The 26,411-nt window shown below is 46.6% G+C and overlaps 1 protein-coding gene across 3 annotated transcripts in view; it reads left to right on the forward strand.

The window, feature by feature from the left end:
* CACNB2 (calcium voltage-gated channel auxiliary subunit beta 2) overlaps positions 1-26,411 on the forward strand; it is a 433,018-nt gene that overhangs the window by 175,358 nt on the left and 231,249 nt on the right. Inside the window, exon 1 of one of the 3 annotated variants that reach the window (XM_073677472.1) lies at positions 636-1,382. The exons of the other annotated variants lie outside the window; for them this stretch is intronic. Coding sequence (XP_073533573.1) covers positions 1,335-1,382 — 48 coding nt within the window. The 5' untranslated portion in view covers positions 636-1,334. Of the gene's footprint in view, positions 1-635; positions 1,383-26,411 lie in introns of those variants that run through there. 3 annotated transcript variants of the gene reach the window in all.

Here is a 26,411-nt window from a genome sequence, read left to right on the forward strand (position 1 = left end):
CTGTAAATATCCCCCTTTTAATTACCGCCCTGGGTCACGGACCGGGTCACCGCCACTGTGACATCTCCCCTAGCAACGACCGGCCCGGCACCGAGTACCCCACGGCCCAGGGGGCGCGCCACTGACACTTCCTGTAAACTGATACAAACCAGTCTAGTTCTGGGAGTGGAAGGATGCACTACTACTCCCAGAATCTTTATCCAGTCCACGCTGAGGGGACGTCTTTCCTCATATTGTCACCTCCACAAAGGAGTGAAGCCTCATACAGTCAGGAGAGATAACGCTGAAGAACCGCTCTCCTCCATATTGGCTTCTTTATGCTCCTATTGTTGGAACCAGCGCTACGTGACTTCCACGCCACAAATTGTGGTTTCCTCCCACACTCCAAAGACATACAGGGAATCTAGATTGTGAGTCCCGATGGGGACAGTGCCGATAATGTCTGTAAAACGCTGTGGAATATGTTGGCGATACATAAACCAGCATAGTAAAGGAGGAGTTGCACCTAATCTTCAGCTGTGAGGTTCGGGGAGCTTCTGCCGGAGGTGCCTAAAGGTAAATAGGAGACGGGGCAGATGCCATCACATCCTTTATATTCTGACAACCTATTTGCAATCATCTTTTCACTGCAGGTCATGGACCGCTATGTATAGATCAGGCACATATCTCCCTCTCGGCCATTAGCGGGTTAATGCTGGCACGCAGTCGGAGAGATGACAACATATAGCTGCAACAGCACGAGAGTGAGAGTAATAAGGCCGCCGAGCAATGCAGCTTCATGTGAGGCACGTAGTGCAGCAGCCGGTTTGGAGGGTGCTCGTATAATCCAATGGATGCAGGCAGCGTATGGCTGTATGTTGAGCCTCAGAAGAAATGGTCAGTGATTGGGCTCCGTCTGTGCCCAGGGATGGGGGTGACAGGTTGTGTGTGCTGTGAATCCATACATGCAGCCTCAGCAGCAGAATATGATCTCCCAAATCCACAATCCCGGGGACAACACTGGTGACATTGCTGATAATAAAGATTGGGAGTAATGCACTGCAGCGATCAGCCTGCACGGCATAGTAACAATACTGCCCCCCTGCACCGATGATAAGGACACCATGCTCCTGGTAAACACGTCTGTGGCATCCGAGGATTCGTCCTATGTGGGAGACACATTCTGTCTACGGTGCAGACGCAGCCTCATGGCTCTGTAATATATGGCTCGGGAGAGTTTGGTGACTTGCTGTCGGGTGAAGCCGTGTCTCCGAGTCATGGAGGAGCGTGTCTCCGAAGGAAAAGTCATCCAGACAGGAGTCCGGTGCTGATGGCATCCCTCTGTCCTCCTCTTCATGCAGTGCTGTGGATTGGGACATCGCCGGAGAGTACGGGTTTCCTATGTAAGTTTAATGGTTACCCCTCTGGGTGGTCATCCCAAAAGCCATCCTTTGTCATTAATGTCGGAGTGGATGGAATTTTTGGTGACGGGCAAATTTACCGCAAACATTTCCTATTCATAATGATATCGTTCTAAAGAGATATATTACATCTATCTATCGATCTATCTATCTATCTATCTATCCCTCTATCTATCTATCTATCTATCTTATCTATCTATCTATCTGTCTATCTATCTTATCTATCTATCTATCTATCCCATATCTATCTATCTATCTTATCTATCTATCTATCTGTCTATCTATCTATCTATCTATCTATCCTCATATCTATCTATCTATCTTCTATCTATCTATCTATCCCATATCTATCTATCTATCTTATCTATCTATCTATCTATCTGTCTATCTATCTATCTTATCTATCTATCTATCTATCTGTCTATCTATCTATCTTATCTATCTATCTATCTTATCTATCATGGTTCGTTTCAAATTGTTCAGGTTGCTCATGAAAACTTATATCAGGTGTCATCAGACTCATTGACATCAATATAACACTATAAAACAAATCTATCTATCATATCTATCTATCATCTATTCTATCTATCATCTATTCTATCTCATATCTATCTATTATCTATCCATTTATCAATCTATCTATATACATATTTATTTCTATATATATTGATCATTTGCTCATTTTCTTTCTATCAATCAACCTGTCGATTGGTCTTATCTCACCATCTATGATAGATAGATAAATAAATATGAGATAGATAGATGATGGATAGATAATTAGATTGATAGATTATGAGCTAGAAAAAAAAACTTAGAAATAGATAGATCATAGTACCCCAGAGACAGGTAGATCTACCTCGGGTGTACTATGATCTATCTATTTTCTAGTGTTTTATCTAGTTCATTATCTATCAATCATCTAATTATCTATCCATCTATCTAATGATCCATCTACTTTATATCAATATCAGATCTATCCATCTAATTATCCACCTAATATCTATCTATCTATCTATCAATAATCTATTATTTATCTATTTAATTTAATTATCCACCTAATATCTATCAATAATCTATCAATATCAATCATCTACCTCTTATTTATCTATTTCACCATCTAATTTCTATCTCATCTTGCTATCTCATATCTATCTATCGTCTATCTTATTTTTAACCTATACCTACCTTAGTATCTATAGATAAAGACAGATTGATCTTGGTTATACATTTATATACCTACATGACATTTCCAGCTCCGGGGAAGCATTTCTATGACATTTCTATGACACGTACGCTCCATTATGATGCTGTGTATTAGCTCACTGCATGCACCGTGCGATTTCTTGGATGTATCCCATATATAACATGTATCCAGCGGAGTGTAATATCCTACTAACCTGTGGATTTTCATAGATAGAAACAAGACGGAAGGAATGTCAAGTTCTCATTACTGCGTGGTGCATCCTCGCCGGACTCTGCAGATGCTGATGCCTCATAGCAACAGCACTGTCATGGTCTTTTTTTTTCCCATCTATGATATTGTCTCACATGTGTCTGCCCTGCTCAGAGGCTCACATGTGTCTGCCCTGCTCCAGACTGGCCCCCTGCAGAGTCAGTGTGCACGTATGTGCCCATAGATGTCGATGTGGGTAATTGATATTTAATAGTATATGGCAATATGGTTGTATTGGTGGCATCTCGGATAGGAATACATAAGTGCAAGAGCTTATTATATAGGATTAGTGGTGCAGAGGTCAGATCGTGGTGGAAGGTATAATGTTCTATGTCTGTGTGATACATGATAGGATTGTATTATTGTCTTACCACCATTTGGCCAGCAGGAGTCGCCCTAGAAGAGCTGGTGTTCTGAAGATTGAGGAAGCAGAATGCTACAAGGTTTCCCCTCCAATGTGGCTGGGGAGTGAGGCTTTAAAAAAACCCATCAGGTTAATACATGAGTACAGTGCTTTATTATTTTTTGGTAGTATTACGCCATTGCTCGGGATCAGGACACTTTTGTAATCTGTGTTTCATGTAATCATCTTTATAAATACAAAGTTAGTAAATAGCGGGTGTTTACTAAACACTCTCTCGTACTCTCGAACCACCCGATAGACTCCCTGTTTCTGGTGTGAGGGAGTGGAGTCAGTACCCAAATGTAGTTGCTGACACCAGTCCTCCATTGGTTTCTTAGAGCCGTTACCTTCCTCTGGTTGAGATGGAGGCAAGGGTTCCACGGCCTGTACAGAATTCTGGTTTATGGTGAACAATTTGGCTAGCGTGGCATACCGGGGCAGGTGTACTTCTCTCTCCCCGATATTTATGATGCGAACGGGCACCCTCCCATGGCGTACATCGACCACCCCCCGTGCTGTCAAAATGGTGGGCCTACTGTCTGAGTAGACGGGTTCTACCATTGCTTGGTAGTGTCTACCTCTTAGACCAATAGCTGCCCGGCACCAAATCATCATCTCACTTTTCGGGGGCATGGCAATAGGGAACGGGTCACACATTCTCACGCTACCTATCTCACCACCAGATAGTTCCACCTGTTGCCGCTTCATCAGTGCCCGGATCTCTTTTTGGAGCACACGCTGCTGGCCGGAGCTGGCGTTCTTGGCAACCTGCTGTAAAATGAGAATCACCTCTGCAAGACAATTTTCAATCACATTAGTTCCCAAGGTTATTCTAGGGTGACTCTCATGACGGTCTATGTCCACTATTATCAGTCCTTGTGCCGCCAGTTCGACTTTACCGATCTTAATGGTCACCTCTTTGAATCCCACCTGCGGCACGGGCTGACCATTGCTGGCGACGATACTCAGGTCGTCATCTGGGTAGCGGGTTATGTCCGAGTCATTCCAGTACTGCTTGAAGAGCACGTACGGGATGGTGGTGACCTGTGACCCGGTGTCTAGTAGGGCACTCATAGGAATGCCATCCAGTACCACAGGCAAGATTGGACGTCCCCCTACGTATTTATCACGCTAGTTTGATGGGCCTGATGGTCTTATGCCTGGGGGTTGGCCCTCTACCCCAGGTTGTGCCCGTTTAAATGACAGTACCTTGCCACATGTCCGGGTTGATTGCAGCGGCGGCAGATGGGTCGTCCGTCCTCGTTGTATCTGTCGCTGGGTCTTCCTCTGGCCGGTGGGGTCCTCCTCAGTCGGCGCCACGGGACGTCCTCCGGTCCGGATGCCAGCTGGATCTTTCCTGGAGAAGAGACCTGTAAAGACTGCACAGTTCTGGTTAGCGCGGCAACGCTCTTAGTCAGCTCTTGGACCTGATGGTGCAGGTCTGTAGCCGGGTCACTGTTTAAAGCCTGCGCATCAGCTCCCACAGGCCCTGCAGACAAGGGCGCCGTCTCCTGGTGGTAAGTGATAGCAGGGCGCCTGTGGGTCACAGCGCCACCTGGTGCCGGTTCTCGGAGCACCCAGATGGCTCTGTCCTTGAACTGTGCAAAGTCCAGGTCAGGGTCCTGTAAGGCCATTGCCCGCAACTGGGTTCGATGGGCATTGCACAGTAGACCCTCAATAAATTGTTCAGTCAACAGCTTATCTTCATTTCCCACGCTGTCAGGGTCTGCCTGCTTAATGGCTCTCAGGGCCTCTTGTAGGTTTAGAGCATAGTCTCTTATACTCTCATGTGCCCGTTGTTTGCACCCATAAAATCTTAGTTTTATTTCGGCTGAGGTGCGGGTGTCAAATGTGTCTTTCAGCCGGGTTAGTATGTCTCTGACAGTCCTCTTCCTCCCAGGTGGCCAGGACTTTACCTCCCTTTGGGCTGCCCCGATTAATTGGGCCACCAGGATGCTCACTTTTTGCTCTTCTGTGAGGGGGTACACCTGGAAGAGGCTATCCAGTCTTTCTCTAAAGTCATTTAGAGTATGTGACTCCCCTGAGTACTGGGGTAGCCAGGTTGCCCCCGGGATATAGGGCATGGTGAATGGCATGACTGCTGCAGCGGTTGCGCTGGCGGTGGCTGTGGCAGTGGAGTTCCCCTCGGTATCCGGCATCCTCCTCCCCCCTAGTGGACCGTGGCCTACCTTGCGATGCTCTTCTTCCGTAGGCCGCGGCTCCGCAGTCGATCGTCGGGGTTGAGGACCTGGCGTCGCGCTCCGATGACGTCAGCGTCGCTCTTCCTCCCTTCCAGGACCTTGCGCAGCGTCAGAGCGTGGGGCGGAGCTTCGGATCTCGCGCGCTTTCGGCGTCCACGCCCCTCTTCTTCCCGTGCGGCGTCCGAAGGCGGGAAGCAGCTGCGGATGGCGGGAAGAAGGCAGAAGACGGCGGGAAACGGTCCAAGATGGCGTCTGATGGCGGGAATCGGCTCCGGATGGCAGGAAACGACTCCGGACGGCGGGAAACTTCACCACATGTAAGTTCAAAAGTCTTTTTCAGGCACGCAGTACCCGGTGGTTGCGGGCACGAAATCCTGCCGACTACGCCAAAGTTGACGCGCCCCCTGGGCCTGTGCTGTGCTGCCCGTGCAGGGGGAATACCCGGAACCGGATCGCTGGGGGTTGTAGTTCTCCGTGGCGGTGACCCGGTCCGTGCCCAGGGTGGTCAAACCAGTGGCAGTCTAAATGTTGTAATAAGTGTCCGACTACGCCACCCGTGGATTGCGGTCAGTGGGGACCGCCGCTGCGCTGCCGACCGCTGAGGCTGATGTTGGTTGCGCAGCCGAGTATGGGATAACTCCCCACGGGAGGAGTATTGCCTCAGGGCAGCTAGTGTGAGAGATGATGGGAGTGATGGTGTGAGGGTCCCAGTGCTAATGGTGCTGGAGCGGCAAGGAATCACAGAGACGTGTGGTGCGGTTCAGGGTCTTTACTGATGGTACAAGGCAGACCCTCCCGGGAGTACTGGCTAGTGTAAGGGGCCTGGTCAGTCTGCGAGCAAGCAGGAGTTCCCCTGGCCAGGTGGAGTTGTAGGCCTCCCCGTTAATCTGCACTCTTCCTGGCTACCTTGCTGTCAGCGGTTACACGTAGCCCACATCCCTGAGTATACCGTGTGGTGCTCACCCGTATGGCTGGTGACTTGGGGCCTTCTGTTAGCCTCCGCTCCTGGATGGCGGCGCTGGTCCCTTCTTTGTGACTGAGCCTCCGGGCTTCTATGGCCAGAGGACCTGGAATCCCCTGCTGGCTGGTTTCTGCTGCTGGGTGTAGATCAGTCCCCACAGCCTCGGACTCCTGTGTCCGGTTTTAGTGTCCTCAGCCAGGGCGAGCTATATCTCTGCTCAAGCCCCTGGCCTTCTGCCTCTGCTCCTCCAGAGCTCCTGTTCTTGCTTTCCCTCTCCAGGCTCTGACTCTGTCTGCAGCTTCACTCTGACTGCTCTAACCCCGCCCCAGACCCAGTTTATAAGGGCAGATTCCTCCCCTCCCAGGTCTGGGTGGGCCGTGTTGCATGTTTAGGGATCCTGACCAGAGAAACCTCCCACTTGCTCTCAGACATAATATCTCTATTACTGTGGCAACCAGACCCCTGGGGTGTCACATCAGCACACACAGACATGAGGGATTACTGCTCTCCTGTCTCTTACTTAGCACATGTCCAGAAGCCATAACCAGCATGGAGGACTGTAATAGTGGCTCTGTCTGTGGTCACCAGCTCTGTCCGGTTCTACCAGCTACTCTGACTATCAGGTCCCAGGAAAGCCCTGACTTTCATCCTTTAAACCCAGTGGAGGGGTGTTTACTTTGACAAGGGCCCTGGGTTGAGTCCTCTGAGTAGCCGCTGGCTAGTGGAGCCGGCTGGCAGAAATGATAAGGCTGCCAGGTCATAACCAGTAGGGTAGTCAAGGGACAAAATCATGAGTAAGAAGAATGGTCAGTAAAAGCCCCAAGATCAAAACGAGAATTAAATAGGCAAAGCAGGAACAGAACAGCAAGAGTAAACCAGAGTTAGGCCACATTCACACTTTCAGTATTTGGTCAGTATTTTACATCAGTATTTGTAAGCTAAAACCAGGAGTGGGTGAAAAATGCAGAAGTGGTGACGTGTTTCTTTTATACTTTTCCTCTGATTGTTCCACTCCTGGTTTTGGCTTACAAATACTGATTTAAAATACTGACCAAATACTGAACGTGTGAACGTGCCCTTAAACGGAACTATAACCTTAGACTGAACTATAGTATCCAGCAATAACATGTATATATAGTTATTTATATTTTTAAATCATATACGTCATTAATAACAGTCTCCACCATCAAGAGATTTAACAGCCAGTTTCTAAATTAATGGTAACAATATAACATACATATTAATCACATTCGATCATAATATTAAATTAGTTTGTTATATGGTATAGTATGATCCGAAAGGTGGAGCACACCCAGTTATATCATAGATCACTGTATACACATCAGTACATATCAATATTATACAGACCATGTGCCATTGCTATTAGACCCGCACTGCCTCGTACCCCAACGCGCGTTTCACGTTCTGCTTCGTCGGGGGGTACAGAGGCAGCGTCATCCCTGGGTATTTATAACAAAATTGTATGCCGGTCACCTGTGCACCCCGTGTTTCCGGGCGCGCGCACGCTGTTCATTGCGCGTCATCCTCCCACGGCCGGCGTCCCGGAAATCGGACTGCGCATGTACGCAGACCGATATCTGATTGGACGCCGGGCGGTGGAGGAGAGGCCAGCAATGACACGGCGCGCACGCGCACCACACGGGGAGTAACCAGCGCCATTTTGGGTTAGGGTAACGTTGCCCATTAACCACTTGTGCACATAAATAGCAGGAGTGAAGCAACACATTACAAAGAGGTTCGATTGCTGCAAAAAAGTAACGATAGCTTCAGTAACTTCATATGTGATGATTCACACTTAGTCCGAGTGCAAGCCCATTATCTTACGGATAAAAAAAAAAAGAAAAGTAACTTGTTCTAGTAAAGATATGATAAAGTACACATTAGGAATACAGCAAATCAATTATATAGAATTACCGCATTTAGTATAATGGTATATCAAATCAGATAATATACATTTTTAATATACATTTTTCCCAGGAAAGACATTTATGATTATTTATTATTTTTATTTTATTTTAATTATAGCACAGACACAGGCACAGCAACATCAGGAACTAACGCAGAAATGGGGCAAAACTCACTGAATCATTTAGCCCTTTCGGTTTTGTAGTATCAAGGACAGTGATCCATTTTGCCTCCATTTTGTATAATAAATTTTTAACATCACCACCCCTCGCACCTAGACGAATTTGGTCAATCACTCTAAACCGTAGAAGACGCCAATTGCAATTCTGGGACTCGCGAAAATGTTTGGGAATGTTTTTGAGCTTCGCTATTTGTTCTGTGGTAGTAATTTTCGCAGCATTTTTAATATCGCGTAAATGTTCCAGAATTCTCACACGAAACTCTCTAGAAGTTAATCCCACATAAATCAAGTTACAAGGGCATATTGCCCAGTAAACTATATCGGTAGAGCGGCAGGTAATCCGATGGAGGATTTTGTAAGTATGTGTATTGGAAGAATCATGAAAATCAAAAGCTCTATCTACTTGAGAGCACGCACCGCAAGAGCCACAAGTAAAACAACCCCATTTAGGATTTTGAGAACCAAAGTTAGACCCTTCCATGGGTGGTGTTATGTAATGACTTCTGACTAACATATCATTTAGATTTTGGGATCTTTTTGGGGTTATCAGAGGCTTTTGAGAGATGATATTTTTAAGGATGGGATCGGACATCAAGACTGGCCAATATCTCTCAAAAATTGCGGACATTTCCCTCCAATGTGCATGGTATGGAGTAATCAATCTTACCTGTTCATCTTTTTTCTTTGGTTTATTACTCAAAAGTTGATCCCTTGGAGTTGCCGCTGCTCTGGCATAGCCCTGTTGGATAGTATCATTATTATAGTTACGGGCTTTAAAACGCTTTTGTAATTCCCTAGCTTGATTTTCAAGCAAAACATCCGAGGAACATATTCTCCGAGCCCGAAGGAATTGCCCCGTAGGGATAGATTTTATCACTTGAGGGGGATGAGAGGATTTAGCACTCAGAAGGGAATTTACTGCAGTTTTTTTTCTATATATATCAGTTTGTATTTTACCATCAGTCCCCTTTTCAATTTGCAAATCAAGGAATTCGATTTTCTTAGGGCTCAGAGAATATGTCAGTCGTGTGTTTCGTTTGTTGTTGTTTAGTTCATCAAAGAAACACTGTAACTGGTATTCGCCACCTTGCCAGATCAAAAAAAGATCATCTATGAAGCGGACCCACATGTGGACCGCTCCATCTTCTTTATCAGGATAATCAATGCCATGTTCCCAATACCCCAGGAAGAGGCACGCATATGAACGGAACTATAACCTTAGACTGAACTATAACTGGCAACTCCCAGCAGCAAGCTCAGGGTAAGTGCCCACAATCAGGTGCCGCTGCGGGTTTGAAGCTGCGTGTTATGGAGCGTCAAACCCGCAGCATCCAGATGTTACTGCATAGTGGATGGGATCTCTAGAAATCCCATGTCCACTATGCGTCTCTGTGCACCAGCGGATCACCCACAGAAACTGACATGAAGCCAGTCTTTCAGACCTGCAGGATGTCAATTTCTTTTGCGGGTCCGCATGTGGACTTTCCCCATAGACTAACCTCTATGAGGAAAGTCCGCATGTGGAAAAAAAAATAGCGGCACTCACTTGCATAATGAGCGGAAGTCGGGCAGCTATTTCGCAGTGTCGGGGCCACAGGCGGCTCCTGACCTTGTGCATATACCCATGTAGATTGTAAGTTTGCGACCAGGGCCCTCACTCCTCCTGTAACTGTTGAAATGTGATACATTGTATTGTTTTTATTGTCTGCACACGTCCCTATTAATTGTAAAGTGGTGCGGAATATGTTGACGCTATATAGATAAAAATTATTTTTATTATTATCAGAGTTTAGTAGAGTGCACTATTCTCCAGATGACCAAAGAAGGGAGCTGTTTAACCCAGCTGGACAGCACACACACCCATGATGCCAGACTGGATGACACTACAGGTCACAGCCACCCTAGTCTCTGTGGCTGGACAGAGCCTGCGCAACCTGATCTCTCCTCTATCACTAGTGCCGCTCACAAAATAAAATACGGCTGTCACGGGTGTGTCAGGTGTGACTGACAGTCGCTCTGGATCCGGCTGTACAAGGTCACTGCGCTTAGTATTGCAGACGCCTTCTTGATCCTCTCATCTCTTTAGTATTGTTATATCCTTCTTTCTTCAGGACCCAGCAGCTACCTCCACCTTCTGCTGCTGATTGACACACCCTTGCTTGGTAGTTAAAAACTCTCAGTTTCTCCAGAGAGTCGCCGGTGACAGTTCTATGTACCTCTGTGTTGGCTTGGAGCACTAGCAGTTAGCTAGTTTCATCTCTGGTGCCCTTGGATGACAGTTGGCGCTATCTCTCTGGTGTCTGCTCAAGCTAAGTGTATCCCCTTTGTTTGTCTACCTTGTTGTCTTTAATTTGTAGTGGGGCCTGACTAGTGCTCATCCTGTCCCTTCCTATCTAGGGCCAAGCTCTAGGGACATTCAGGGGTTAGGTTTTTGCTGGACAATAGTTGTGGAACCTATATAGGGATGATAAGGTAGTCAGAGTGATATTAGATCTGCCTAGGCATCTGCACTCCCCCTTTCCCTAGTGTTTGGGCTTCCTTCCCCTCTTCCCTTCGTGGCGCACTTAGTCTTTCCCTCACCTTGCTTGACAATGGCACCACCTGATGACAGAAGCAGATGTCACAGGAGCAGTTCGAGAACGAGATGTGACAAGGAGATTATACAGCAGTACTGAGCAGCGTGCCTGTGAATCCAGCTCTGGGATGAGATGAACGCTTACTTAAAAATAACAGAAGCACCATCTATGTGCGTCTTTATCTCTCTTTTTCACTTTCATCTTTCCTTCTCCTTTACTCCCTATAGACTTTTATAGGCTGCTGTAATTTCACTTCTCAATGAGCTGTCAGTCAGTTTTGTTTTGACCAATTCGGATTTAAACTGGTTTTAAGAGTGAATAATAAGTTTAGAAGGTGTTGAGGGAGGATGATGTAAAGTGACTCATAAGTAGAGAAAGAAAATGATTTCTCTGATAAGGTTTATTACAGGCTCTTATATTATCTTGCATTACTGACTCTTGCAAAGTTTATTGAAAAGACAATGACCATTTAAGTTTTGAAAATAGGTGTCAGCAAATTATTATTTCCTACATCATTGCAGGTAGCAGCTAAAACTATTGATATTAGAGGATTTTGTGTATTTTCTCTCTTCTTGTGATCTGTTCTCCCCGGTAATTGAACCTACAACTTACATCATTGCAAGCAGAAGCTAAAGCTATTGGTATGAGAGGATTTTGTCACCGGATTTTTGCTACCTAATCTGAGAGCAGCATGATGTAGGGGCAGAGACCCTGATTCCAGTGATGTATAACGTACTGGCCTTCTTAGTGTAGTTTTTATAAAATCACTGTGTTATGAGCAAGAGATTCACTAGTGGACTAGTAAACCTGCTGCCAGGTAGTCCAATCATGCCCCCACCATTGAATGTCAGCTTTCTGCCTATGCACAGTGTACACATAAAGCGGCCAATCATTGGTGTGGGCGTAGTTATACAGAGCTCAGTATCCAGAGAACTGCTAGATCTGAGAAAATGGTTTAATCAAAACTGCAGCACCCAGTAAAGTAAGTGATACATCAATGGAAGGTCTCTGCCCCTACATCATGCTGCTCTAAGATGGGGTACTAAAAACCTGCTGACAGATTCCCTTTAAACACAGTAGCTAAACTGAACTAAGAACTTCAGTGTAAAGAATGGTTGGAAGAATGTAACAAACTAGAAGGGTTTAAAAAAGTAACTATTATCCAACTGTACTTGGTACTTTAAAGAGAACTTGTCACCATTTTTAATCCTCAAGAAAATGCTTCCACCGTGATATAGGAAAGAGCAAAATTGGGGGATCACAGAGGTGCCGTATTGGCCATATTATACGCGGGCACAATATGCATCTGCTAGACAGCCATGGACATAGAGTAAAAGGAGAATGTGATTGCAGTGCGGCCGTTTCCTGCAGCATACCCGACTGTTTCTCATTACTCACTTTACAGTACATGTGCCATTCCTGTAGTCGATGGCTTTGAAGTTAATTAGAGGAAGAAATCTTTCACTTCCCTCATTAGTTTTCACTCTTTGTTTCATTGCAGCCATTTGGTAAATTCTAAAAAGTTCATTTTTTTTCTCATTAAAGTACACTCAGCACCCCATCTTGACTAAAAAAAAATAGAAATGTAGAAATTTTTGCAAATTTATTAAAAAAGAAAAACTGTAATATCACATGGTCATAAGTATTCAGACCCTTTGCTCAGACACTCATATTTAAGTCACATGCTGTCCATTTCCTTGTGATCCTCCTATGCGGGCTTTCATATGTCTTGCACTGAGGAGGGGCTTCGTCAGGCCACTCTGCCATAAAGGCCCGACTGGTGGAGGGCTGCAGTGATAATTGACTTTGTGGAACTTTCTCCCATCTCCCTACTACATCTCTGGAGCTCAGCCACAGTGATCTTGGGGTTCTTCTTTACCTCTCTCACCAAGGCTCTTCTCCCACGATTGCTCAGTTTGGCTGGATGGCCAGGTCTAGGAAGACTTCTGGTGGTCCCAAACTTCTTCCATTTAAGGATTATGGAGGCCACTGTGCTCTTAGGAACCTTGAGTAATGCAGAAATTCTTTTGCAACCTTGGCTAGATCTGTGCCTTGCCACAATTCTGTCTCTGAGCTCCTTGGACAGTTCCTTTGAGCTCATGATACTCATTTGGTCTGACATGCACTGTGAGCTGTGAGGTGTTATATAGACAGGTGTGTGCCTTTCCAAATCAAGTCCTATCAGTTTAATTAAACACAGCTGGACTCCAATGAAGGAGTAAAACCATCTTAAGGAGGATCACAAGGAAATGGACAGCATGTGACTTAAATATGAGTGTCTGAGCAAAGGGTCTGAATACTTATGACCATGATGATATTTCAGTTTTTTCTTTTTTAATAAATTTGCAAAAATTTCTACATTTATGTTTTTTTCAGTCAAGATGGGGTGCAGAGTGTACTTTAATGAGAAAAAAAATGAACTTTTTAGAATTTACCAAATGGCTGCAATGAAACAAAGAGTGAAAAATTTAAAGGGGTCTGAATACTTTCCGTACCCACTGTATAACACACACAATGACAAGAGGAGATCTTGCTCTCCTGCAAATATCTCACATACACAGAGGCATTAGCATCAGAAGTGCCAAGCAGTGTAGTTGTGAATCCAGCTCTGGGTTGAGATAGAAATCACTTACTAGCAGCAGCAGCAGGTCTGTGTGACTGGCTCTTTCTTCCCAGCTTCACATAACTCCTCCTTCCTCTTTCCAACAACTGTACATGATCTCTCAAAATATGAATCTGTCATGATATTATTATATATGGAAATAGTGGAATGTCTGTATAAGCACTGATCCTCCAATAAAAATAATACCTTTTCTATCGAGATCTGATGCGCCAGTCATGAAAAATCTAGTGTAGAAGTCATATGCAAATCAAGCAAGAAGTGTCCAGGGGGCGTGTCAGAGCACTTGGCCTATTTCTTCCAGTGATACCACTACTTCTTTTTAAGGCTACGTTCCCACAATGAGCTTTTGGTGCATTTTTCCCCTCGGATTTTTGTTGCTTCAAAAACACAGTTCCAGCAAAGTGGATGGGATTATAGAAATCTCCTGCTCACTGTGCTTCTTTTTACTCACCGTAAACTGACCTGCGGGGCGTGTTTCATATCCGCAGCTTGTCAATTTCTCTTGCAGGCACGCTGAGTTTTCTGTGCAGATTTTCTCCATAGACTTGCATTAGATGCGAAAAATCCGTAGGTAAAAAACGCACTTGCATTTTCAGTGCGCTTCAGCACCGAAGACGCATCAAAAATGCAGGTAACCTGCACCTAAGTATAGCAATAAAGTTTTGTCAAAGCAAAAAAACAGGATGTATCAAAAACAAAGCAGCTTTATTTAAAGCATGGCACACCAAAAAGAGACAAAAATGCATGCTAAAAAAAATGCAGGTATGCTAATTTAAATAATAGATGCAGAAATTCTGCAGCGTCAAAAACTCACCAAAAGTTCATAATGGGAAAGTAGCCTAAATATGACACAAGACCACCAAAGCCACTGATTAGATGCAGCAGTCACATGCCAGGTGCTTGTAAGCAAGGACTGAGAAGACCACAGGATCATCAGCACTCGATCACTCTGGGGAAGAAAAGTTAATTTTTTCTTTTGTTTCGTTTTTTGTTTTTTTGTAAGTTTTCTTTTTACTACCATTTGCTGCTGTTTTTTTTTCTCCAGAAATTAGATAGCATATTTAAATCATAAAATCACCCAAGCTGAGAAGTCTGGCATTCCTGTTGTCACATTTTCTTGTGCAGCATACGGCTTGTTCAGTAGAAATTCTGTCAGTCTTTTCTGTAAACATTCAGATAATACGCAGGTAGATTGCCCTCTAGTGGCCAAATCTGGGTATATGCAATACAAGCAAAAAAAAAAAATGAGATGAGTGATGAGTGTACATAGGACAAATACAGTACAGTACGCAAAGTCTCTGCAGCTCTACACGTCCTCTGTATGCCTCCAATTTAATATACAGTTAGGTCCATATATATTTGGACAGAGATAACATTTTTCTAATTTTGGTTCTAGACATTACCACAATGAATTTTAAACAAAACAATTCAGATGCAGTTGAAGTTCAGACTTTCAGCTTTCATTTGAGGGTATCCACATTAAAATTGGATGAAGGGTTTAGGAGTTTCAGCTCCTTAACATGTGACACCCTGTGTTTAAAGGGACCAAAAGTAATTGGACAGATTAAATAATTGTAAATAAAATGTTCATTTCTAGTACTTGGTTGAAAACCCTTTGTTGGCAATGACTGCCTGAAGTCTTGAACTCATGGACATCACCAGACACTGTGTTTCCTCCTTTTTGATGCTCTGCCAGGCCTTCACTGCGGTGGTTTTCAGTTGCTGTTTGTTTGTGGACCTTTCTGTCTGAAGTTTAGTCTTTAACAAGTGAAATGCATGCTCAATTGGGTTGAGATCAGGTGACTGACTTGGCCATTCAAGAATATTCTACTTCTTTGCTTTAATAAACTCCTGGGTTGCTTTGGCTTTATGTTTTGGGTCATTGTCCATCTGTAGTATGAAACGACGACCAATCAGTTTGGCTGCATTTGGCTGGATCTGAGCACACAGTATGGCTCTGAATACATCAGAATTCATTCGGCTGCTTCTGTCCTGTGTCACATCATCAATAAACACTAGTGACCCAGTGCCACTGGCAGCCATGCATGCCCAAGCCATCACACTGCCTCCGCCGTGTTTTACAGATGATGTGGTATGCTTTGGATCATGAGCTGTACCACGCCTTTGCCATACTTTTCTCTTTCCATCATTCTGGTAGAGGTTGATCTTGGTTTCATCTGTCCAAAGAATGTTCTTCCAGAACTGTGCTGGCTTTTTTAGATTTTTTTTAGCAAAGTCCAGTCTAGCCTTTTTCTTCTTGATGCTTATGAGTGGCTTGCACCATGCAGTGAACCCTCTGTATTTACTTTCATGCAGTCTTCTCTTTATGGTAGATTTGGATATTGATACGCCTACCTCCTGGAGAGTGATGTTCACTTGGTTGGCTGTTGTGAAGGGGTTTCTCTTCACCATGGAGATTATTCTGCGATCATTCACCACTGTTGTCTTCTGTGGGCGCCCAGGTCTTTTTGCATTGATGAGTTCACCAGTGCTTTCTTTCTTTCTCAGGATGTACCAAACTGTAGATTTTGCCACTCATAATATTGTAGCCATTTCTCGGATGGGTTTTTTCTGTTTTTGCAGCTTAAGGATGGCTTGTTTCACCTGCATGGAGAGCTCCTTTGACCGCATGTTTACTTCACAGCAAAACCTTCCAAATGCAAACACCACACCTCAAACCAACTCCAGGCCTTTTATCTGCTTAATTGAGAATGACATAACGATGGGATTGCTCACACCTGTCCATGAAATAGCCTTGGAGTCAATTGTCCAATTACTTTTGGTCCCTTTAAAAACAGGGTGGCACATGTTAAGGAGCTGAAACTCCTAAACCCTTCATCCAATTTTAATGTGGATACCCTCAAATGAAAGCTGAAAGTCTGAACTTCAACTGCATGTGAATTGTTTTGTTTAAAATTCATTGTGGTAATGTCTAGAACCAAAATTAGGAAAATGTTGTCTCTGTCCAAATATATATGGACCTAACTGTAGAAACAGAGGTTTGCCTCTGGAGCTTGCTACAACAGTATGTGCAAAAACTTAAATGACTACAATGGATGTCAGGCCACGTTTCCAGCTGACCGGCCGACTACAACAGCTGTCCCAGATTAACTTTGCGACTCATCTAGAGTTGAGCTTTGAATAAAATAATCCCTAATGTAGGAGGGTCTGTGCAAATCAGCGAGAAATGAAGCCTTATACATTGTAGTGATTAAAAACCTAACAATCATTGGTAACAAAAAAAGATATATACACTGCTCAAAAAAATAAAGGGAACACTCAAATAACACATCCTAGATCTGAATGGATGAAATATTCTCATTGAATACTTTGTTCTGTACAAAGTTGAATGTGCTGACAACAAAATCACACAAAAATCATCAATGGAAGTCAAATTTATTAACCAATGGAGGCCTGGATTTGGAGTCACTCCCAAAATTAAAGTGGAAAAACACACTACAGGCTGATCCAACTTTGATGTAATGTCCTTAAAACAAGTCACAATTAGGCTCAGTATTGTTTGTGGCCTGCTGGAGGTCATTTTGCAGGGATCTGGCAGTGTTCCTCCTGTTCCTCCTTGCACAAAGGCGGAAGTAGCGGTCCTGCTGCTGGGTTGTTGCCCTCCTACGACCTTCTCCATCTGGGACATCATGTCTCGCTCCATCCACCAACGTCACGTTGCACCACAGACTGTCCAGGAGTTGGCGGATGCTTTAGTCCAGGTCTGGGAGCAGATCCCACAGGAGACCATCCGCAACCTCATCAGGAGCAAGCCCAGGCGTTGTAGGGAGGTCATACAGGCACATGGAGGCCACACACAATACTGAGACTCATTTTGACTTGTTTTAAGGACATTACATCAAAGTTGGATCAACCTGTAGTGTGTTTTTCCACTTTAATTTTGGGGGTGACTCCAAATCCAGACCTCCATTGGTTAATAAATTTGATTTCCAATGATGATTTTGTGTGATTTTGTTGTCAGCACATTCAACTTAGTACAGAACAAAGTATTCAATGAGAATATTTCATTCATTCAGATCTAGGATGTGTTATTTGAGTGTTCCCTTTATTCTTTTGAGCAGTGTATATATACAGTGCTGGCCAAAAGTATTGGCACCCCTGCAATTCTGTCAGATAATACTCAGTTTCTTCCTAAAAATGATTGCAATCACAAATTCTTTGGTATTATTCTCTTCATTTAATTTGCTTGCAAGGAAAAAACACAAAATAAAATGAAGCAAAAATCAAATCATTGATCATTTCACACAAAACTCCAAAAAAGGGCCGGACAAAAGTATTGGCACCCTCAGCCTAATACTTGGTTGCACAACCTTTAGCCAAAATAACTGCGAACAACCGCTTCCGGTAACCATCAATGAGTTTCTTACAATGCTCTGCTGGAATTGTAGACCATTCTTCTTTGGCAAACTGCTCCAGGTCCCTGATATTTGATGGGTGCCTTCTCCAAACTGCCATTTTGAGATCTCTCCACAGGTGTTCTATGGGATTTAGGTCTGGACTCATTGCTGGCCACCTTAGAAGTCTCCAGTGCTTTCTCTAAAACCATTTTATAGTGCTTTTGGAAGTGTGTTTTGGGTCATTGACCTGCTGGAAGACCCATGACCTCTGAGGGAGACCCAGCTTTCTCACACTGGGCCCTGCATTATGCTGCAAAATTTGTTGGTAGTCTTCAGACTTCATAATGCCATGCACACGGTCAAGCAGTCCAGTGCCAGAGGCAGCAAAGCAACCCCAAAATATCAGGGAACCTCCGCCATGTTTGACTGTAGGGACCGTGTTCTTTTCTTTGAATGCCTCTTTTTTTTTCCTGTACACTCTATGTTGATGCTTTTTCCCAAAAAGCTCTACTTTTGTCTCATCTGACCAGAGAACATTCTTCCAAAACGTTTTAGGCTTTCTCGGGTAAGTTTTGGCAAACTCCAGCCTGGCTTTTTCATGTCTCGGGGTAAGAAGTGGGGTCTTCCTGGGTATCCTGCCATACAGTCCCTTTTCATTCAGACGTCGACGTATAGTACGGGTTGAGACTGTTGCACCCTCGGACTGCAGGGCAGCTTGAACTTGTTTGGATGTTAGTGGAGGTTCTTTATCCACAATCCGCACAATCTTGCATTGAAATCTCTCGTCAATTTTTCTTTTCCGTCTACATCTAGGGAGGTTAGCCACAGTGCCATCGGCTTTAAACTTCTTGATGACACTGCGCAAGGAAGACACAGGAACATTCAGGTCTTTGGAGATGGACTTGTAGCCTTGGGATTGCTCATGCTTCCTCACAATTTGGTTTCTCAAGTCCTCAGACAGTTCTTTGGTCTTCTTTCTTTTCTCCATGCTCAATGTGGTACACACAAGGACACAGGACAGAGGTTGAGTCAACTTTAATCCATGTTAACTGGCTGCAAGTGTGATTTAGTTATTGCCAACACCTGTTAGGTGCCACAGTTAAGTTACAGGTGCTGTTAATTACATGAATTAGAGAAGCATCACATGATTTTTTGAAGGGTGCCAATACTTTTGTCCACCCCCTTTTTTAAGTTTGGTGTGGAATTGTATCCAATTTGGCTTTAGGACAATTCTTTTTGTGTTTTTTTCAATGAAGACAAATTAAATGAAGATAATAATACCAAAGAATTTGTGATTGCAATCATTTTCAGGAAGAAACTGAGTATTATCTGACAGAATTGCAGGGGTGTCAATACTTTTGGCCAGCACTATATATATATATATATATATATATATATATATATATATATATATACATACATACACAGTACAGACCAAAAGTTTGGACACACCTCATTTAAAGATTTTTCTGTATTTTCCTGACTATGAAAATTGTACATTCACACTGAAGGCATCAAAACTATGAATTAACACATGTGGAATTATATACTTAACAAAAAAGTGTGAAGCAACTGAAAATATGCCTTATATTCTAGGTTCTTCAAAGTAGCCACCTTTTGCTTTGATGACTGCTTTGCACACTCTTGGCATTCTCTTGATGAGCTTCAAGAGGTAGTCACCGGAAATGGTTTTCACTTCACAGGTGTGCCCTGTCAGGTTTAATAAGTGGGATTTCTTGCCTTATAAATGGGATTGGGACCATCAGTTGTGTTGTGCAGAAGTCTGGTGGATACACAGCTGATAGTCCTACTGAATAGACTGTTAGAATTTGTATTATGGAAAGAAAAAAGCAGCTAAGTAAAGAAAAACGAGTGGCCATCATTACTTTAATGAATGAAGGTCAGTCAGTCCGAAAAATTGGGAAAACTTTGAAAGTGTCCACAAGTGCAGTTGCAAAAACCATCAAGCGCTACAAAGAAACTGGCTCACATGAGGACCGCCCCAGGAAAGGAAGACCAAGAGTAACCTCTGCTTCTGAGGATAAGTTTACCCGAGTCACCAGCCTCAGAAATCACAGGTTAATAGCAGCTCAGATTAGAGACCAGATCAATGCCACACAGAGTTCTAGCAGCAGACACATCTCTACAACAACTGTTAAGAGGAGATTTTGTGCAGCAGGCCTTCATGGTAAAATAGCTGCTAGGAAACCACTGCTAAGGACAGGCAACAAGCAGAAGAGACAAGTTTGGGCTAAAGAACACAAGGAATGGACATTAGACCATTTGAAATCTGTGCTTTGGTCTGATGAGTCCAAATTTGAGATCTTTGGTTCCAACCACCGTGTCTTTGTGCGACGCAGAAAAGGTGATCGGTTGGACTCTACATGCCTGGTTCCCACCATGAAGCATGGAGGAGGAGGTGTGATGGTGTGGGGGTTCTTTATTCAAAATTGAAGGCATACTGAACCAGCATGGCTACCAGAGCATCTTGCAGCGGCATGCTATTCCATCCGGTTTGCGTTTAGTTGGACCATCATTTATTTTTCAGCAGGACAATGACCCCAAACACACCTCCAGGCTGTGTAAGGGCTATTTGACCAAGAAGGAGAGTGATGGGGTGCTACGCCAGATGACCTGGCCTCCACAGTCACCAGACCTGAACCCAATCGAGATGGTTTGGGGTGAGCTGGACCGCAGAGTGAAGGCAAAAGGGCCAACAAGTGCTAAGCATCTCTGGGAACTCCTTCAAGATTGTTGGAAGACCATTTCTGGTGACTACCTCTTGAAGCTCATCAAGAGAATGCCAAGAGTGTGCAAAGCAGTCATTAAAGCAGAAGGTGGCTACTTTGAAGAACCTAGAATATAAGACATATTTTCAGTTGTTTCACACTTGTTTGCTAAGTATATAATACCACATGTGTTAATTCATAGTTTTTATGCCTTCAGTGTGAATGTACAATTTTCATAGTCATGAAAATACAGAAAAATCTTTAAATGAGAAGGTTTGTCCAAACTTTTGGTCTGTACTGTATATAATATGTATATGTGTAGCACCCTGAGGATTCGGCTGCTACAGGGGTATTGCACCTCAACCCAGAGGTGTGATATTCCACTCCCGGGTAAGGATGGAGTGTGGATCTGAGCTCGGTAGGCTGCATGCACTACACACATCCCATTTCCGAGGAGCAGACCAACGGTACTCCCACTTAGAAATGTGCAGGTACGACCGAGTCTGTTCCTGGCTGGAGTGGGAGGGGGGTGGAACATCCCAAGTAGTGTAGGGGCAGATAGGGGGAGCAGCCTGGGTAAAGATAGGAGCTCATTGGGTTCTGGTCACCTGAGCTCACACATAGAGGGAGTATATAAGGTGGGCACCATCAGAGAACAGGGTCAGTCAGTCAGTCTGTCAGAGCAGAGCAGAGGAAGAGGAGCAGAGCAGACCCAGAGAGAGAGAGAGGAGAAAGCCAGAAAGACCCAGAGGGGGAAACAGAAAAGGAACTCTGAGAACCCAAAGTCCATCAGCGGGTGAAGAGTTGGCAAAAGGGTACCGGATCCCAAGCTGGTGGGGGCAAAAGCACACCCTAGCCAGAGACCGGAGGCCTTGGGCAGTGTCTGCCACGGCCACCCACCACATCCACCCCGAAGGCATACCACGTGGAGGGTCAGGGAACCCAAGGCCAAGGGTCTCCCAACAGAAGGCCCGAGGGAGCTGGACCTAGGTGGATCACTAGTGGGGACGGCCAGAGGAAAGGACAGAAGGAGAGCTCAGGGTCACGCTCCGGACTTGCTTGGGGGTTGGCTGGATCCAGGACCTGGTGCACGCAGCACGGCTCGGGTGGTCACTTGAAGCTGGAGTGACCGGAACATCAGCAGTGAGTAAATACCCTAAACTGCACAACCCGACTCTGTCTTCATTTTACATCTACGCTGCACCACCACAACCCCCATCCTCTGCAGCTGACCCCCTGAGGCTATACCCCACCCGTTGGGGGTTATACCACCGAAAGCTGCACCAACACCATCAGCCTCAGCGGACCCTGCTGCAGCGGCGGCCATAGTGACCGCAATACAACGGGTGGCGTAGTCGACAATAAAGAACTTAATAACATCTGTAGGACTGCCACATACAACTGAGTTTGACACCCTGGGCACGGACCGGGTCACAGCCACTCGGAAGACTACAACTCCCATCTGATCCGGCTCCGGATATTCCCCCTAAAGAATATGGCCCAGGGGGCGCGTCAACTTTGGCGTAGTCGGCAGGATTACGTGCCCGCAACACCCGGGTACTGCGTGCCTGAAGAAAAGAACGAGTTTACCTCAAAAAGAAGTCTCCTGCCGGTTCCGGAGGGTCCCCGCCATCGGACTCCATCACAGATCGATTCCAGCCGGTTGTCCGCCATTAACAGCGTTTTCCCGCCATCTGCAGAGTTTCCCGCCACTGGGAAGCGATTCCCGCCATTTCCAAAGGTTTCCCGCCTTGGAAGAGCGGACGCCATTATGGGCGTGCCAGAGGATGGCAAGAGGCCACCTCCCATCGTGGGCCAGGACCGAAAATGGCGCCAAAAGTGGAAACCGCCCCCACCAACAGAGACTGTGATGCTAGAGGTGTCTGTCAGCGTGAAAGAACAGCCCCTGGAGCTGACAGTCACCAAGTGGCCCCGGGACCGCCCTCAAAGTGGGAGGAGACGAAGGGAGAGAACAAAGATGGGTGTCGCTTGGAGCAGTCTAGAGCGAGCGCACCCGGAGGCAAGAAGCCTGGAGAAGAATATCGGAGGAGCTTACCCGGAGATGGCGAGAAAGCAGAGCAGCACCGGCCCGTTGGCCAGGAGCCTGCTAGAAACAGAGGAGGGAGAGCAGAGCAGCACCGGCCCGATGGCCAGGAGCCTGCTGGAGACAACAGTAGGAGAGCAGAGCAGCACCGACCCGTTGGTCAGGAGCCTGCTGGAAACAACGACCCCACTAGGACTAGTGGAGGTCCTAGCACAGCTCCCCCGAGACCGGGAGTGTGTACAGACCGCTCTGGAGGGCCTCGCAAGGAGGATGGCCCGGGTGCAGCGAGAGACGTTGGCGGAGTGGAGCCGTGAGATGGCCCAGCAGACCGAGACCTGTCAGCGGAGCACGCCACCCGAGATGAGGAAACAGACCGCCTCTGAGGATGGCGCAGGAGGACTGAAGGCCGGAGACGGCGCCGAGAAAGGAGCCGAACGAGTGGAGGCAGGTAAAGGGGACGTCTATACCCCAAACCGGGAAACCGCGTACCTGCCCCAGCTCCCCGTCGCAGAGCCCGAAGTCTATCCTGCCGTGCCCGTCGCTGCAACGTCACCGCCGCAGACTAGGCCTCAAACGGGAGCCGCGACCCCTGTGACGTCACACGCCTCGACCCCGAGCGTGACCAAGCAGGAAGTACCACCAGCCTGGTCGCAAGGCCTAGTACCCCCGGGCGCCGCAATACCAACAGCGCCCCCTACCTCCGCGGAGCCCCCGGCCTGATCGCAGGGCCAAGTAGCCCAGGGCGCCGCCGTCCTTACGGTGCCCTTCACCTTCCAGATACCCCAGGCCTGGCCGCAAGGCCCGGGCAACCCGGGCGCTAACACCACCGCGCCCATAAGACCAAGAGTGCCGCATCTGGGAGAGGACCTGTACGCCCAGCATACGTGCCCGGATGGGCAGCCATTTATATGGCCACCGGAGTTTCACCATCCCCGACTCCGGAGAGAGAGACCCCTGGATGAACCCCTGATCCCGGCTCCAAAGCCCGTAAAGAGGATCTCGCCCCTGCTAGCAGAAGCGCAGTTTGAGTGGGACCCCACCGGAGAAGATCTTATGGGGTTCACTCAAGAGACTCGGGCAGCTGCAGCGGAGCGTGCTGAGTGCTGCCGCCAACAGCTCGAGGACTTTGAGAGGGAGCGGAGAGAGAGGCGGGTCCGGGAACAGCAAGCTCAAATAAGGAGCGCGGAGCAGAAGAGCCGGGCCAGGAGAGACCCCCGTGCAGCGCATAGTCCCCGCACCACCGGGACTGTGATAAAGTTTAACATGCAGCATGGGTGGGGCTTCATCCGAGACCACCGCACCCTAGGCGACGTCTTCGTGACGAGGAGAGACGTTGAGTCCCACCTACCGGAGGGACACAGAGGTCGTGACCTTTACATCGGGGACGAGGTCACCTTCACCCGGCACAAGTGTGCCAAAGGACCCTACGCCCTCCATGTGCATCGCCTGACGGAGGAAGAGCTGAGGTGTGAGGAGGAAGAGCAAGAGGACCCGGACGGGTCTGAAGCCAAAGGTAACCATAAAGCAAGAGCAGGAGGACGCCGTCGTTAAGTACAGCGAAGCAGAAGCTGTATATAGTTGCCCGTCGGGGCACCGTGAACTGAAACTGTTACTGTTGCTAAATATAGTCCCCGTTGGGACCAGCAAGTGTGAACTGTTACCCGTATTTCCCTAAATCCCACTGACCGAGGACTGAGAACGGTCATTCCTCCCCAATACCTGGCCGAGGACTGAGAGCGGCCACCTTCCCTTTTTGTATATAGTTGCGCGTCCTAAAGCGCCCCCTACCGGTTTTATAGGAAAACCATTTGTCTAGAGAGACTGTCGCACTTTACCCGGTCACACGTTGCACAGTGACCGGAGGAGGAGCCAGAGGCGACGAGAATGTTTTATATTGATATATATATATATAATGTTTTATATGTTTTATATGTTTATGCAAAAACTTGTATGTTTTTGGTGTTTTGTTCTTACAGCCCGAGGACGTGCTGTGATTTACCAGGGGGGAATGTAGCACCCTGAGGATTCGGCTGCTACAGGGGTATTGCACCTCAACCCAGAGGTGTGATATTCCACTCCCGGGTAAGGATGGAGTGTGGATCTGAGCTCGGTAGGCTGCATGCACTACACACATCCCATTTCCGAGGAGCAGACCAACGGTACTCCCACTTAGAAATGTGCAGGTACGACCGAGTCTGTTCCTGGCTGGAGTGGGAGGGGGGTGGAACATCCCAAGTAGTGTAGGGGCAGATAGGGGGAGCAGCCTGGGTAAAGATAGGAGCTCATTGGGTGCTGGTCACCTGAGCTCACACATAGAGGGAGTATATAAGGTGGGCACCATCAGAGAACAGGGTCAGTCAGTCAGTCTGTCAGAGCAGAGCAGAGGAAGAGGAGCAGAGCAGACCCAGAGAGAGAGAGAGGAGAAAGCCAGAAAGACCCAGAGGGGGAAACAGAAAAGGAACTCTGAGAACCCAAAGTCCATCAGCGGGTGAAGAGTTGGCAAAAGGGTACCGGATCCCAAGCTGGTGGGGGCAAAAGCACACCCTAGCCAGAGACCGGAGGCCGTGGGTAGTGTCTGCCACGGCCACCCACCACATCCACCCCGAAGGCATACCATGTGGAGGGTCAGGGAACCCAAGGCCAAGGGTCTCCCAACAGAAGGCCCGAGGGAGCTGGACCTAGGTGGATCACTAGTGGGGACGGCCAGAGGAAAGGACAGAAGGAGAGCTCAGGGTCACGCTCCGGACTTGCTTGGGGGTTGGCTGGATCCAGGACCTGGTGGACGCAGCACGGCTCGGGTGGTCACTTGAAGCTGGAGTGACCGGAACATCAGCAGTGAGTAAATACCCTAAACTGCACAACCCGACTCTGTCTTCATTTTACATCTACGCTGCACCACCACAACCCCCATCCTCTGCACCTGACCCCCTGAGGCTATACCCCACCCGTTGGGGGTTATACCACCGAAAGCTGCACCAACACCATCAGCCTCAGCGGACCCTGCTGCAGCGGCGGCCATAGTGACCGCAATACAACGGGTGGCGTAGTCAACAATAAAGAACTTAATAACATCTGTAGGACTGCCACATACAACTGAGTTTGACACCCTGGGCACGGACCGGGTCACAGCCACTCGGAAGACTACAACTCCCATCTGATCCGGCTCCGGATATTCCCCCTAAAGAATATGGCCCAGGGGGCGCGTCATATGTATAACACTGAAATTGCAGCACCTAGAAGGAAAAGCCTTGGAGTTATGGAAATCACATGACGGAGGCAGAATTTTCAAAACATCTGATTTATTCAGTATGGAGTATGAGCGCCACATGCAGAAATCCCTGCACTTCCAGCCTCGACTGCTATCAGTTAAGTTATTAATGGTCGTTTGATGAAGGTTCTGCCACTGAATGCACTTGAGCACGATGATATCCCCTGCAACCACATAACCACTGCAACCAATTACTGACCTCAGTGGTCTATGGCACAAGACCAGTGATTAGCTGCAGCGGTCACATGTGTAGACTGACATCATCCCTGTAGCCAGGTAGACAGAAAC

The sequence above is a fragment of the Phyllobates terribilis genome, unplaced genomic scaffold (genome assembly GCF_046119375.1).
Source record: "Phyllobates terribilis strain yellow unplaced genomic scaffold, ASM4611937v1 Scaffold_4__5_contigs__length_816908805, whole genome shotgun sequence".
Lineage (NCBI taxonomy): Eukaryota > Metazoa > Chordata > Amphibia > Anura > Dendrobatidae > Phyllobates > Phyllobates terribilis.